Raw genomic sequence first — 15,370 nt, 5'->3', positions numbered from 1 at the left:
CATGGCTTACCGAGGCGAGCACGGGGTGCGCGAGGTGGAGGCGGAGCTGCTGGCGAGATGGAGCGGTCAACGACGAGCTGTGGTGGCCGGGCGAGCCAACTCTGGTGAGGCGCTGGTGCGGGCGGTGGCGGAGGCGAGCACGTGCGTGTTTTGCTGCTGTGCTACGGCTGGAGAAGTGGAGAGGCGAGTGGGGAGCGCGGCGCGGTCGGGCAGGTGAAGGCGAGCGCGTGGAGTGGCGGGGCCCGCCGGGGTGCCACCCGTACGCCGTCGCCGGCGTTCGGCGGCCACGCGGCGGCCGCGTCCTGACACCGGTCGGGCGCGGCGCGCACGTGGGCGGGCGAGCGAGCCAGCATGGAGGTAGGCCGGGCCGACCTGTGCCTACTGGGCCGAAAGGGAGGCGGCGGCCCATTAAGGTAAAACCTGATTTTTTTTTTCAATTTCTTTTCTCTCCCAAATTCATTCAAATGAATTTTTAAACCTTTTCAAAGTAATTTCAAAAGTTGGACCCAAAATAAAAGTTGTTTAGAAATTTAAACTCTATAACTTTGTCAAAAGGAGTAAGGCCAAAATCCAGTTAGATTTTGAACTATAGATTTAAAGTTAATTTAAATCAAAAACCTCTAATTTTAGAAGAATATTTTTAAAAGCAAAATTTGAGAAAACTTTGAATATACACCTTGCTCCAAATTGCATCCTAATTACTTCTAAGTGGTCTAAGTGATCAACCAAGGTACACACATGGCAAAAGAATATAGCATCCAATCTATCAAAATAAAACTATGCAACACATATGTTTCATTAGTATGTTTCAATTCTATATTTCATGTCATGCTTATGAATGCATAATAATGATTATGCTCATGATTTGCAAAATATTAATCCATGCTTAACACCGAGGTGTTACACCGGCCCACGATCGAGTCTCGACCGGGAACGATCCATGGTTTCTCCCTAGAGAAAGGCAAAGAGCCCTCGGGACCGGCCGAACGAACCCGAGAACTATATGGATTGACCGCTGAGAATCTAAAGTCGATCACCAAGCTGACCCTAGTCGGATCCCCGTGAATGGGATGCCGGGACCCCACTCGAACAAGCCCGCTAACAACCCACCAAGTCTCACGGCCATACCCGCGAAGGGTCTGACCTCGACGAGAGGGAATCACCGTCCCGGGGACAAACTGTGGGCAGCAAAAGAAGGCTAGGGCCCTCAGAGTCCTCCCGTTCGAAAAAACCTCCGAAGGAGTATTCTACTCCTCCGCAGGCTCGGGGGCTACTGTCGGGGACCAATACGAGGGTACCCGAAGAGGAGGAGCTAATAACCATCAACGTTGATTTATCCGAGCAGTCAAGAGCACGACTACAGCTTCAACCGACCCCCAGGTGCGCAAACTCCGACTCGCCTGACACCGAGGCCGTGGGCTCCGCCTCGCCCGACCCCTGAGGGTGGCTCCGCCTCGCCCGACACCGAGGCCACGGGCTCCGCCTCGCCCGACACTAAGGCCGTGGGCTCCGCATCGCCCGACCCCTGAGGGTTGGCTCCACCTCGCCCGACACCGAGGTCACGAGCTCCACCTTGCTCGACCCCTTAGGGTGGCTCCGCATCGCCCGACATTGTGGGGGATATACCCTTGGATACCACAAGATGGTACATGGGCCGCACCATCTGAGGTGGCCCGGCCCGTAAGATCAAGGCGTGCACATCAAGATTACAAGTTGTACTAGATATTGTAATAGTACCAAATTGGATACTTTACTTGTAACCTTGTCTCTTTGGAGTATATAAGGAGAGACAAGGGTCCCTTAGACGACAGGTTAATCTGTATACATCTCAATACAATACACCAAAGACACAGGACGTAGGGTATTACGTCGACTAGACGGCCCGAACCTGTCTAAATCACTGTCTCTGCGCCTTGTGTCACCATCTGGTTCCTGATCACACGCACCGTCTACCGACAATCTACCACCACGGGCACCCCCCTCGGTGGACTGCCGACCATATTTCGTCGACAGACACCGAGGCCGCGGGCTTCGCCTCGCCCGACCCCCGAGGGTGGCTCGGCCTCGCCTGATACCGAGGCCACGGGCTCCGCCTCGTTCGACCCCTGAGGGTGGCTCCGCCTCGCCCGACCCCGAGGCCGCGGACTCCGCCTCGCCCAACCCCGAGGCCGCGGGCTCCGCCTCGCTCGACCCCTGAGGGTGGCTCCGCCTCACCCGACCTCTAGGGTCTGGCTCCGCCTCGCTTGACCCTTGGGTTTGGGTTCCGCCTCGTCCGACCCCGAGGCCGGGGGCTCCGTCTTGCCCGACGGAGACCTATACCACCGCCAACCACTCCAGGTCCAAGCGTATGGCCCTAGGTCAAAGCTCTGACACCAGGGAGACAACTAGCACGCCTCGATGTAACCCGCAACAACGATGGGCCATACCTGAGGGTTCACATCAAGAACAACGTCGGGCGTACCAGTGTTGTTCTGCCTAACCCTTGTACAAACACTAACGGACGTATCGGTTCACCACGACGTCCGCTAGGATAGGGTGGAGCGCCATGATCGACGGACGACGCCTGCGCATGGCGCCAGTGACGAACAGGGCCGCGACGTGAAGCTGTCCCTATTGACGTCTACAGGGTCGGCGAGACCCGCATAGAAGAGGACCCAACGATCCTAGATGACTTCTTCTTCTAATTCTCATATTTTTCTCCATTGTAACCCCTGCTTTCCCTTACCTATAAAAGAAAAAGCAAGACGTCCCATTATAGGGCATCGGGCGAACGCTTCAAAACATTGAACCAATAATCACAACACATCGCATAAAACCATCGGACTCGAATCCAATCGATCCAAAAAACCCCAAACATACAACCAAGTAGCAACCGAGGTCTCAGCACCTATTCACCATTTCCTTCAGAGACTTGGGACATGCCCCTCTCTCGTCCGTTTGTAACCCCTACTATGAACTTTCAATGCTAGCAACACAAACGACAGCAACGAACTGAACATAGAGACATTCTGCTTTAACCAGTATAAACCTCGTGTCCTCTTAGCACACCATCCAAGCCAGACACGTAATATTAGAAATTTACTTATTGATAACAACTCGAAGAGAGAAATTTTAGAGGATTTTATTTTACCACGAGGCTAGGAGTAGAAATTACATCTAACAATTTCTCTTCTGGATACTGTCCGGGAACAAACACTGCCAATTTCGAGTTCACACCACTGCAGCCTCCTCCAGCCTCCATCGCTGCACGGGGAACCCTAGCATATACACAACTTAAAAAATCCAACTGACATCTTAACCAACGTGCTGGTCATACATAGTTAAAAGAGAAACAATACAAAAACGTATTGCAACCCGATGCCTGAAATCTTCTCTGAGATTGTCACATATGGCTTACCACAAATGCTCTATATTCCAATCTACCCTGTTCGCTTGAACTTATTAGCATGATACAGTGCTTTTCTCTCACAACAAAACAACATACTTATCAACCGTAGAAACCATCAGCCGAACAGCTTGGTCACAAGTCACCACCATATATGAACTAAACAGCCATGCAAAATATCGTGAATACTTGAAAAATTGAATGTGCAATGCCAAAATAGTTCCTATTCTAGTGTACCTAATAAGGATAATAAAGGCGCAAACCCTAAAATCATATCTTACAAACAGGTACAGAGAGTTCAGCCTAGGAATCCAACTCCAACCAGAATAAACCTTGGTAAAAAAATGGCATAGAATTAAGGTGGAGGTCCACATTTCTCTTCCCAGGCAGCATTTTTTTTATGCCAGCCTTTTTAAGAAAGCTCAACTCACCAATTTGATGTTGGCATCTCCAGGAGGTCATTCTTTCACCTACACTTGACTCCTCCATATTATCTACCTCATATCCATGACTTAAAACTTGCACCACTATGTAATGGAAAGGCCGAAAATGATATTGACAAAGAATATTCGAGGGCGCATCTTGTACTGATTGAAGGCATCATGTACTAACTAATTGTTTGAGTTTCTCTTGTCCTCATATACGTCATGAATTGCCCTGGTATCTCAGCAAGAAGTGACTGAAGTGTAGATACCCCAGTGTCCTGCAAATAAGGATGCACCAATTATAAGACCGCTTGTTCCAGCAAAGATGCAGAATGTGGGAATTATATATGAAAATAATACATGTGGACTATATATGCAAACAGTTCCTGTTGTTTTATACTGACTAAAAAGAATAATCTATTGCCTCTGAACCAAAATTAAGTCAATTTAGTATGTTTGTCCTAAGTGAAATATCTTTAGCTTCGGCCATCAAAAACCTAAAAATCATATAGATCAACAACACAAGTTGATGTGACTAGATTCATCATCAAAAATACTATTTGAAACAATATATTATTAGTCAAAGTACCATATTGGAGATTATCAGATATCGATTCAATACTCCACTTACATTTGGAATCAGAGGGAGTACTTTATATTACATTCGAATCATCTATTTTTCATCTTTTCAGGGAGGAAACTGAAAAAGAAAAGAGAGATTGAATTCTGTGCTATATGCATACCGTGCATATCCTTCATCGGGGCAAACTGTATCATATCCCTTGATGCAACCCTCCCGGTTGAGCTTTCCAGTTTCTCTCCTTTATTTGAATCTAGAAACTACACAACACAAAATTTAATATCAAACTATGTTGACACCATTTATCTTATGCTTAAACATCAGAAACCAAATCTTGTTACTATCACTCGATATATAGAGTACATGGGTGCTGATTCTATGAAACTGAGGAAGTAACAGCTAGAGAGAAGTAGAACTGGAAAAAAAATGAAACATTGAATCATTAACTTCTATTCCTTGAGCTCCAATAGTTGCTGGGAAGGAAATTTTTTATATCCCATGTTCCTACAGCACTGCATCTATGCAGCCAATAACATTTCAATTTTATATCCCAAAGAAAATACTAATAACAAATGAATTATAAAACTGTAACAACTTATCTGGTTCTTACATTACCTCCATTTCCTTGAAATCAGCCCCTCCAACTCCAACAACAATGATGGATATAGGAAAATCTGATGCCTTTATGATGGCATCAATAGTCTCTTGAAAATCAGTCACCACACCATCCTGGAAAATAGTTTGATGTCTAAGAAGAAAAACATGTACAATATTTTTTGATGATGTTTTCAGTTATACATACAGTGACTATTAACAAAATGAAGTATTTCTGTTGATTGTCAGCAAGAGATTGGCTAGCTATCGCCATGGCGGTGCTTATCAACTGACCAAAGAGGGTAGGACCAGCCAATGATACATTACGAAGAGCACTGATATAAGCTGACATAATTCCTTGTATTCCATCAACCTGAGGAAGTGTGATAAGATCAGTTTATGAGTAAATAGCTCCAATGAGAATAAGAATTCTCCAGAACATGAAATGTGCTTTACTTTGTGTTCGAGAAATGTCTTTTACTATTACGAAATAAATATAGCAGCCAATCTACTGTCGAAGTCAGCTTTTGAGAAGTGACATTTGAAATTATTCTGGAGAAAACAAGCATTTGAATAACAACAACAACAAAGCCTTTTAGTTCAAAGCAAGTTGGGGTAGGCTAGAGTTGAAACCCAACATGTAGCAAAAAAAAATAATAATACCTCAGGTTGATAAGCGCTGCCATTCAAGTTGAAACAATGAGAACAAGGACCGTCAATAGGTCTTGCTCCAAAGCCCCAAGCGGGGAAACGCTTCGCTGGGTCATAATATTGTAGAACATCACCAACTTCCAGTATTACCTTCCACAAAACAGAAACAGAAGAATTCAAAATCAGTATATGTTCAGAACCTCAAAAGGCCATCACTCATCAGAACATAAGAATAAATGGGTAATCAATCAGTGGCTCACCTTCTGATATACATTTGGCCGACCTGAGGGGTCAATATAATGCAAAGAATCTGGAAGCCGTGGATTTCCATTTGAAGCTAGAACGGATAAACATCAACAATAACATATTAAGCATGAGTTCATGAATCATGACTAGAAACAGTAATGAGGAAAGGACAATTTGCACTACCATGTCTGTTGCATACCTGTGAAATCTACGCCTACCATAAAATTCAGCTGGCACGCAACAGAAATATAATCTAGGAAAGTATGCCTGTTGCTCTCAACATATTTCTCTACATATAGCTGACTCTTCAATACCTGCATATCAGAATGAAAAACAATATACACAATGCAACAGTTGAAGACATTCCAAAGTAAAAAAATTTACCTCCTTACTGTGACATTCATGTGCATTGCTGGCAGGAACAAAGAAATTTTCACCATTCTTCTTATGGCACATATTTTCCATTTCTGCGACTGACTTGACTATCTTGCTGTCGAATTACAAAGGGTATCTAATCAGAAAACAAATTGGAATTCAAGTATTAATGGCCCAGGCTCTAAGGCACCATAGAACATACTTATGAACAGACTAAAATGGAAAAGAAGCAAATAGCAAACAGATATATCAAGTGCAGGCAGTGAAATGAGTTAAACAGAGGATAATTACCCGACTAGGTCATGTTTGCCATTGCTACTGAAGTTAAAGCACTCTATAATTAGAGGGTTCTCCTGCAACACAATATAACCGTAATGACTAGATTAAAAAAATATTTCATCAATAGCCAACAAAAGTCATCGATTTGGATCTCACATGACACGCAATAGTTGGCGCTTACACAATCAAAGGCATGGTGTTGCCTAGGAGTGTAAGGGTTAAATATAGTCAGATAATAGATGGTTTTTATAGCAAACATCAACAAAAGTACAAATGTAAAAAGGAAGATAGTCTCATGCCTTACTTCCGATCTGTTGCAGATTCAGAATCACTGGCCTCCACCTAGGATTGAGATCATTCTTTCTTACTTCTGTCTTGCAAATTGGAACAGGCATTCCACTATCTGATATTCCAGATATTAGCAAGAAAGTATCCTGTCACAAAGCATGTTTAGAAATCAGGATGGTATGCAACACAAGCAAACAAGAAGGTAGGCTGTCAGAATGGTGAAATATGACACGAGAAAAAGAAGATAGGCATAGCCAAACAGCAATCGCAAATATGTACCAAGGAAAAAGGAACGGAATAGACCGTAAGCTTACACTCTTTGTTAGAAGATCCTTGATTTCAAGATCCGAACAGCGGAATATCATCTCCATTATTGCTTTTGAACCTGAACTTTCCTCAGCCTGAACAGTTAGCTCACCAAATTTATTAGGATTCAGCAAGTTATGATCAGAGACACCAAGCTTCAGAGTCAGCAGTCTGTCCCGTTTGGTGATAACCTGCAAAAACAGTCATTGTCTTCAACGAAGTAAAAAATAGTATTAATCTAAAATTAGGATGGTCTTGAAACATTTTAACATTAAGAAATTCTGGAATCGCAACAATCTTTCAGGTGATGCAACATGCAAGTACTGCCTTGCAGTTGTTTTTTTCCTCGAAAAGCGCAGGAGAGCTGCGCTTCATTATATTAAGAACCCTTTACACCACACACCACACACCACAGTTTGACTGATTACATTTGCGCCCGTGAACTAGCTATCGAGGCGACCAGACAGCTAACCATCAGGGAGTGGGGCAGTCAGGAAGGACAGCCCCCAAGCACCTGCCATGCACCATAACCAGCACAGATGTAGACACAGCTACCAATGCCTCGTACGTGGCAGACATTGATGTCGCTCGCCATAGATCTGCGGAGCAGAGCTGGTGCTGCACATGCCGCTACCGCTTTCACCTCCGCCCAGACACCTCCCATTCCCCGCCTATGCCTCTTCCCTCTATGGAGCTGTGCACCGCCGTCACCTCGACCCGACAGCTCCCAACCCCGAATGAAATTTTTCCCTCTGTGGAGCTGCGCCCGCCGCCGATGCCTCTCCGCCTCCGCCCGGCCACCTCCCGTTACCTGCAGTGCCTCTTCCCTCTTCCCTCTTCCCTCTGGATCACATCACCCATTCCGCCTCCATGCGCGCTACCAGCGATTGCTGTTCCTTCCCCTTTTGTGTGGTGAGTCCACCATCTCTCAGTTTGGTCCTTACCTTGTCCTTCTCACTTTCCCAGTCTCCTCATGTGCTGATTCATACATTCCTCTGATTCTCCTTGGTTAAAAGTCCTCTAATTCTCCTTTGTTAAAAGTTACTATTTTGGGGGCGAAGTTTTGTAAAGTGGTGACTGTTCATGTTCTTTTTTAAAATATATATATATAGTATAGTACAGCAAGGAAAGCCCCCACTATAAGATTTTATTAATAAAAAGAAAAGAAGTTGTACAAGGGACTATTCATGTTCTTGAACAACTGCAAGCTGAAATTGCTGCTGGCAGGTCAGTTCCTAGAGATATTTCACTTCCGAAAGAGAGCAATGAGAAGAGGAGGATGTTTCAGCTATTGAATCTAGCTTCAATTTAGAAGTCCATAGCTTACTTGATGAACCGATAGCTATTTTTAATTTTTTTTATATCAGCATATCCCTGTATCCATGTTTTGGGAGAAATGAAGGGCGTATTTGGTTGCCCTGCTGCCCCAGCCTGCATGACCGGAGCCGTATAAAGATGCCTGAGCAGTCTGTTTGGTTGCTTGTATGCGCTATCTAGCCTGCACGAGTGGATGCAATTTCATGGGCGGATGCAGGATGCAGGATGAAGATTGCGGACCCACACGTCAGTCTCACAGGACAGACAGGCTGCATCCGCTCATGCAGTCAACCAAACATCATCTCAGCTTTCTTGCATCCGCTCATGCAACTTCACCTAACACATTCTTTTCTGAAATACGGTTCCACCCAGCCTGCGTCCGCTCATGCAGGATATACGATGCAATCCCAATCTGGCAACCAAACACACCCGAAGCATCAGAGTATCACCGTATAGCATACCAGTATCCGTATCCACGTACTCGGGCATCATAGATTTGAATTGTGAAAGCAAACAAATAAAAATGGATGGAAGTTTGACTTCACAGGTTCAGCTTCAGAGCTTACCTGCTATTTATTGATCACTAAAAATCACCACGACTCCACACTAGCCAAGTTGCACAGCAGGCAAACATGACAAATATTAGAATGCACATGCATTATGCACTGTTGTAGTGCCTTCTAGTCTCTTTACATTGTTCTTTCCCCTTCCCTTTTTTGTTAAACTATTTGAAGTTCTGTTCATATTACGACAGAAAAATTGTTCTCACTAGAAAATAAAGTATTTTAAAGTCTTCACCAAATTCAATATAACCAGAAAAAAAAACATAATAATTCCATTAGCCAATACCTCTGACAAAAGACAGGTAGCCTCTCCAAGAAACTCTTGCTCCTCCAGTTTAAGCATCTGCATTGTAGAGCAGATTAGCGTATGAATTGCAAAGCAGCTGCAAAAATCAATACGAATGTATGCTTAATGGATCAAATCATGCTTCAAACAGGCAGGAACTCCCAGTTCTCAAGCGTCAAGACCAAGAATATGCAGTTTGATTCTTTTCTGTTTGGAAATTCTACGAAGGGCCAAATGGGCCAGAGAGGCCCGAGACCCAGCCCTGGCCAGGCGCAGGGGACTCCTCCCACGCGGCATGGGGGCGCGTGGCCAGGGGGGTGGGCCACCATCGTCCCATCAAATCCACGAATATCCAGGGAGATCCAAAATAAAGGAAAGTTAAGAATAAAAATAGGGAAAATAATTAGAGATTTGTTTAGGAAATCAAATTGAGATTTATTAGGAAATAAAATAGTTTTGCTTGTAAAAGGAGAGTCCAAATCTATAAGGACTCTTCTTATAGTTTCTTGGAGGTTAAGTCAGATTGCTTAGGGTTCAAGTCTCTCAAGACTATAAATAGAGGGGCGATGTAACCTTTCAATCTTAAGCAAGGAATAGAACCTTTCCCCTTTACCTCTTCCTCTCTCTCTCTCTCTCTGCAGCGCCGTCCCCTCTCCTCTCATGCCACCACCTGCCCTAGCCCCCCGCCCCCCCCACCCCCCCCCAGCATCCCCATGCTGCCGCTCCCTGCCCTAGCCGCCCCTCAACCGATCACCCCCGAGCAGGACCGTGACAAATACTAGACATTTTAAGATAAAAATAGGTGTATATTATATATTTGAAATAACTAAATACTTTTTAAGCACGAAACAAACCAAATCTAAATGTGGCATATAAGGTATAAAAGTATCAGTGAAAAATAAAATAAAAATATCTGAATCTGATTCTACATAATTCCATTTTGAACCCAAGTAAAACAGTAAATAGATCACAAGGTCCTGAAGATTAAAACATGCCAGCTTTTTTCAGCTTGGAACATGCCAATTAACAGTATCAAGCGTGCTTGACCATTAGCAATTAGCAGCCTCAGTGGCCAAAGCAAATACTTCATCCCAAAATATAAGATATGGTTTGACTTAAGAGTCTTTAAGATCATAATTTGACCACTAATTTCTCTTATAACATATTATTCATGGAAACAAAGTTTGATTATTAGAAAGTATTCTAAATACAAATCCAATGCAGGCCCATCCCTGTAGGTGTGTGTGAGGCATGTGTGACATACAGGTGTGCAGCATGTGTGAGTTGACCGCACAGGCCCCCCAATCTTCTTTGCTACGACCCAATAGCACATCAGGCTTACCCTCTACTCCTTGACCCAATTTCTAGAGCTGCAACATGCAAGCCCGACCGTGCATATGATAGGACTAGTCAACCACAGAATAAGTGCAAGCTTGTTTATTGTTTGATATATGATGTATATCCCTAAATTTTGTTCTTTTCATCTTTTGTATACATGTGCATCGATTGGTCAAGACGTCTAGTGTTCCAAGATCCAAGCCATGTCTTTTGCAAATCGGTCTAGAAATTATGAATCAGGTTACCAAAAGCTTTTCTAAATTGAAGTTATTGAAGTCATACTTGCATTCTAAAATGAATCAACAAAGGATTAATGATTTGCACAATAGTGCTTGAGAGTGACATATTGGAGAAGATTAATTATGAGTATATAATTGAAGAGAATTTCATTTCAACAAACTCCAAAAGAATGTTGTTCAAGTAAAGATTATGCAACCAAGGGTTGAATAGGTACAATTCTTGATATATCCCATTGCAATGTAATACATTTTCATCCATATATTATTATATCATTCTCTTTTGCAGTTTGCTAGCCTGCTAGGCCCCATTTTAGACTTCAGCACTGGGTCCCAATTTATGCCAAGACGGCCCAGATCCAATGTAACCACTTTTATATCACAAACTTTTCATAATGTTAGACTAATTGTGGGTCAAATATCACTTAGTTTAAATCTTAAAATGTGTGCATGCCATGTATTTTGGATAGAGGGAGTACAACAGAAGAAGTAATACAGAATTGCAACAGTAGTCACCTTTTCACTGACATCATGGAACTGCTGCTGGATGTCAAAGACCTGAAACCTGCAAATAAAATTATCAGTTAAAGCAATAAGATAATTAAGAGGCAACACGTTAAAGCAATAAGATAATTAAGAGGCAACACCCACTCTTAACGAATATATAAGATACAACATTGGAGAAGTTTAAAGTATACATTGACAGAATCTTACACCAATGGCTGAAGAACCTCAAACTGGTACTGCACACTGATTTTGGTCGTCCAAAATGGGTTCAATGAATTTAAAATTACTTCACTACGCCCAATTTCTTCAAGTGCCCCATCTCTCCTTTTGGAATACACAACCACCATGGGATTACTCTGAGGGAAAAGAGAAAGCCATTAACAAAGGGAGGCAACATAAGAACTCGACAAATATTCAGAGGTAACATGGATGCAGAGAGAAAGGTAGCTGCAGCTATTTTCCTTGAAGCATTGAGCAAGGAAAGGTGCTAGAAAGGAAACAAAATCTATCAACTCAAAGTGCCAGTTCTATGACGTATTTCGAAATTCACTTTCAATAAAGGCCTTGGAAACAACGATGAAATTGGAGCTTGAGAAGGGGTGGTACATGTGAGGAAGCTATAGAAGGTGGAAGCAGAAAAAGGGAAGACTTTGGTAGTAACTAGTTGTGTGTATGGTAGAACAAGTGAGGAAGTGGGTGTATAGGACATGGCACCCGCCTGTGACTGCAAGTGTGTCAAGCTTAGTGATGAGAAGAAAGAGAGGGAAGGGAAAAGAGAAAAAGGAAGGGTTTAACTTCTCTCTAGAGTGTGTTTAGAGTCTGCGGGTTTGTAAGGGTTCTCCCCTTTTTATCTTAATATAATGATACGCAACTCTCCTGCATGTTTGAGAAAAAAAAAAGGAAGGGTAAAAGGTAGAGCTGACAGCTGACCCAGTGTATACTGCTGTGAGAATATGACTGGGCAGCCACATAGGACAAAACCAGGTGATTAGGCACAGAATTAATGTGCACTGGCTTTAAGATTTGTGGGATGCAAATTAAATGATAGTAAGAGTCCCAGGGGAACTAAAGTGGATTTCTTCCTTATAGTTTTTATTGTCTTGCTTTAACATTGGGAGCATAAGAATATGCCACAAAATTTGGTGATATAGGTAAAATAGTAAATGGTAAAGTATCATCTGAAACACGAGCTAGCTTCTCAAGTTTCTATTACAAGTTTACTGGGACATAATCAAATGTTAACCAAACAGAATTAAATCATGCATAGAGTCCTTAAAAATAAATGACTTCACCATAAGAATGTTCTTGCCAGTACCAACCTATACTTATGCAGCATATTAAGGTGCCATTTGGATGATCCGGGATTCTAAAATCTGGATTATCTAGCATGAAGGTGATTCTGAGATTTTGAAAATTTGTGTGATAAGACTTTGAGAAATTGCCTTACTATCTCCACCATTTGGATGGCGTACAGATTTTTCAGAATCCCAATAACCTATTCAAATGGGGCTATGTTACAATAGCTGATTAACACTGTGCACTATGAGATAAGGAAGTCTATTGTTTCTGTTATAATTAGCCTGCTACTTCCTTTTTAAGCTTTGCATTCTTAGAAATTAATGATAACTGCTCAATTAAACACTTTAGGCTTTTAAACAAAAAAGATGATTCAACATGCACTAACAAATCCATTCAATAGTGACATGACAGGGCAGTATATATAGATTCCAGTGAAAATATGAAGAAGAATTTAACACAATAAGTAGTTCTTTTGCTTGTCTTTTTAAAGGAGATGCAAGGAAATGAAAAATAGCAAGTCACAAATGCAAGAGGTGCAACAAGGAGCATACCTTGGGAAAATATTCTTGATCACCCAAATTTGATGCTGAGAGAGATAACTGCAACATGTTATACTGGCAGAATCAAAATACTACACAACTAAACAAGCCTGATCAATTCAGTAACTAAAATTCTACTACTACAAATGACAGATGACGTAATAGAATCAAAGTAACACATGACATAAAATCACATATATGACCACAGTCCTCACATGGAGCAAAATTGGAGTACCAAACCCTTAGGAATCAGTACCACATAACACTAAAACAGCAATATGAAATGCCCAGGTACCCAAATCAAATAATTCCAAGTAACTGTACCTCAGAACATAGCATTAATGAAGAAGTTGCTACGGTCATACTGCTTAATTACAGCTTAAAGCATGCTACTCACAAAATCAGCGAAGAGCCGCAGACTAGATACCCAAAACAGGTTGTGAACAAATCAATAGAGATATCATAAAACATATGACTCAACCATCATAACCATCTTCAATCACAGCTCAATGGCAACACAGAAGCCACTGACCACAATCAGCAGAATTGTTGGAAAAGCACCAAACCAGTGGCCAGCGTAGTCAAATAAGCCTAGTGCCCAACCATCACAGCATATATGTCCTCCCTCCTAATAATAAGTGCACTTCTAGTTCTATCATTTAAATTTTGCCCCACAATAAATGGACTTAACCACCTAGCACTAGAACGCTTGGCTACTTTCTCTATTTCAAAAGTGCAACTATTGTATGTTGTGACAATTTTTGACAGGGGTACCAATGTCATTTCGTAAAAACACTAATCTGCAAAGAATCTTAGAAGCCCATTTATAGCAGGACGAGGGAATAACGTAGTAACATGAGTACATGACAGTGTCCTATCCCAGCCTAAGCCCACGGGTCATTTTCCCGCGCTGCCACTTTTAGATCGCGTGAACCAAATGGTAACACATCGAATCCTCACAGAAAGGGTAATCCGCAGCCTAAAAGGCGTGACGGGGGACCAGATAGCTAGTAGTATCAGCCGAAAATACTGAGAATTCCCATCACTCCAATCACAAACAAACTAGTCCCCGCTACCCCCGGTGTGTCCTCCGCGAACGCCACAAAACCACAGCACCGATCCGCAAACAAGCAAAGGGACAACACGCGGTGGGGCCGAGCCGTCGCCATAGCCGGGCGCAATGCCGGTGCCCGAGCTGCTGGCTGCTGGCGCCCGCGCCGCGTACCACTGACCCAACGCTGGAGATAGGTAGAACCTTGAGGATACTGGGGGGCTCCGTACCTCGATCTGCGTGGACGCGCCGGCGCCACGGGAGCGGAGGAAGCGGTCGGCCGCGGCGGAGGCTGCGGAGGCGGCTTTGGCGGCGGCGGCGCCGACGTGGTGAGCGCCGGCGTGGCTCACCTCGTCGGAGCAGCAGTTCCCCATAGCCGGAGGGACCGTCCGCCCGTCAGCCGCTCGCCGGCGAGGCGGGTGAGATCTCAGATATCGGATGGGAGCGAGCGCGTGGGGATGGGAGTTGCCGCAAGCAGCCAGAGCCAGCAAGGAGCAGCAAGCGGAGCCGTGAGACGACACGGAAACTGGACCCAACCCACGCAGCAGCACAGTGAGCGCAGAAAGGCAGAAAGACGGTGGGGCCGGCACAGGAAACGTGGCGGAATTTACGGCTTTGTCCCTGGAACTGCTGGAGTGAGGTTTGACTCTGGCCCGTTGCCCTTGTCTTTTGTTGGACGTAGAGCAAGGCCTAGTTTGGCATGGCTCCGGCTCCGCTACTATAGTGCTACTGTAGCGCAGAGCCGGAAGAGCTCGAAATCGTGGCTTCTCCAGCTCCTCCTCTTCTCAATTCATTTTCTGTCTTTGTTTCCGAAACGACTCTTGCTACAGTGCTCAAACAGTGATGCTACAGTGCGCGCGGAGGAGGAGCCGGAGCTGCGCCAAAGAGGGCTTAAAATTAGTTCATTCTGCACGATCAACTCTAGCAGGATCTTTATGTGAACCTCCATAGGCATGGCCTGTTATTTTCTGTACAGAAAATAAACTTTAGTCTCGAACCATGTTTGGTTCTAAGAACTAGAGAAGACTAAAAGGCATTAAAGCTGTTGAACAAAAATTAAAATACCCTTGAGAGGGTGGGGGACTGAGAGGGGTGGGGACTAGTG

The 15,370-nt window shown here is 43.8% G+C and overlaps 1 protein-coding gene across 3 annotated transcripts; it reads right to left on the bottom strand.

Moving 5' to 3' along the window:
• Positions 1–3,538: 3,538 nt before the first annotated feature.
• Positions 3,539–14,801, bottom strand: LOC136467074 (protein BONZAI 1-like). 3 transcript variants are annotated; one of them, XM_066465621.1, is made up of 16 exons: positions 14,496–14,800; positions 13,227–13,274; positions 11,584–11,732; positions 11,386–11,434; positions 9,296–9,352; positions 7,138–7,320; positions 6,835–6,969; positions 6,548–6,609; positions 6,266–6,371; positions 6,081–6,195; positions 5,896–5,972; positions 5,648–5,785; positions 5,193–5,357; positions 5,006–5,119; positions 4,555–4,650; positions 3,539–4,088 (listed from the first exon to the last, which is right to left on the bottom strand). In XM_066465621.1, exons 1-16 carry the CDS (start codon positions 14,637–14,639, stop codon positions 3,993–3,995), a joined length of 1,734 nt encoding a protein of 577 aa, XP_066321718.1. In that variant the 5' UTR covers positions 14,640–14,800; the 3' UTR covers positions 3,539–3,992. The 3 variants fall into 3 exon arrangements, 2 of the variants coding, with proteins under 2 accessions (XP_066321718.1, XP_066321719.1); XR_010761531.1 differs by having other exon boundaries at positions 4,036–4,088; positions 5,001–5,119; positions 14,496–14,801; XM_066465622.1 differs by lacking the exon at positions 3,539–4,088 and having other exon boundaries at positions 4,553–4,650; positions 5,001–5,119; positions 14,496–14,801.
• Positions 14,802–15,370: the final 569 nt, after the last annotated feature.

This window comes from Miscanthus floridulus, chromosome 7, assembly GCF_019320115.1.
Source record: "Miscanthus floridulus cultivar M001 chromosome 7, ASM1932011v1, whole genome shotgun sequence".
NCBI classification, from domain to species: Eukaryota; Viridiplantae; Streptophyta; class Magnoliopsida; order Poales; family Poaceae; genus Miscanthus; species Miscanthus floridulus.
Note: the sequence above shows the minus strand (reverse complement) of the source record. Positions and strands in the feature narration are given on the sequence as shown.

What these genes read in the sequence shown, in the direction of transcription:
- LOC136467074 (XM_066465621.1), bottom strand. Translation starts at nt 14,639, where the DNA reads ATGGGGAACTGCTGCTCCGACGAGGTGAGCCACGCCGGCGCTCACCAC. An exon ending in GAGGTTCTTCAGCCATTGGT is followed by an intron (nt 11,435 to 11,583) that starts GTAAGATTCTGT and finishes TTTTATTTGCAG; the next exon opens with GTTTCAGGTCTTTGACATCC. An exon ending in GGCCAAATGTATATCAGAAG is followed by an intron (nt 5,786 to 5,895) that starts GTGAGCCACTGA and finishes GTTTTGTGGAAG; the next exon opens with GTAATACTGGAAGTTGGTGA.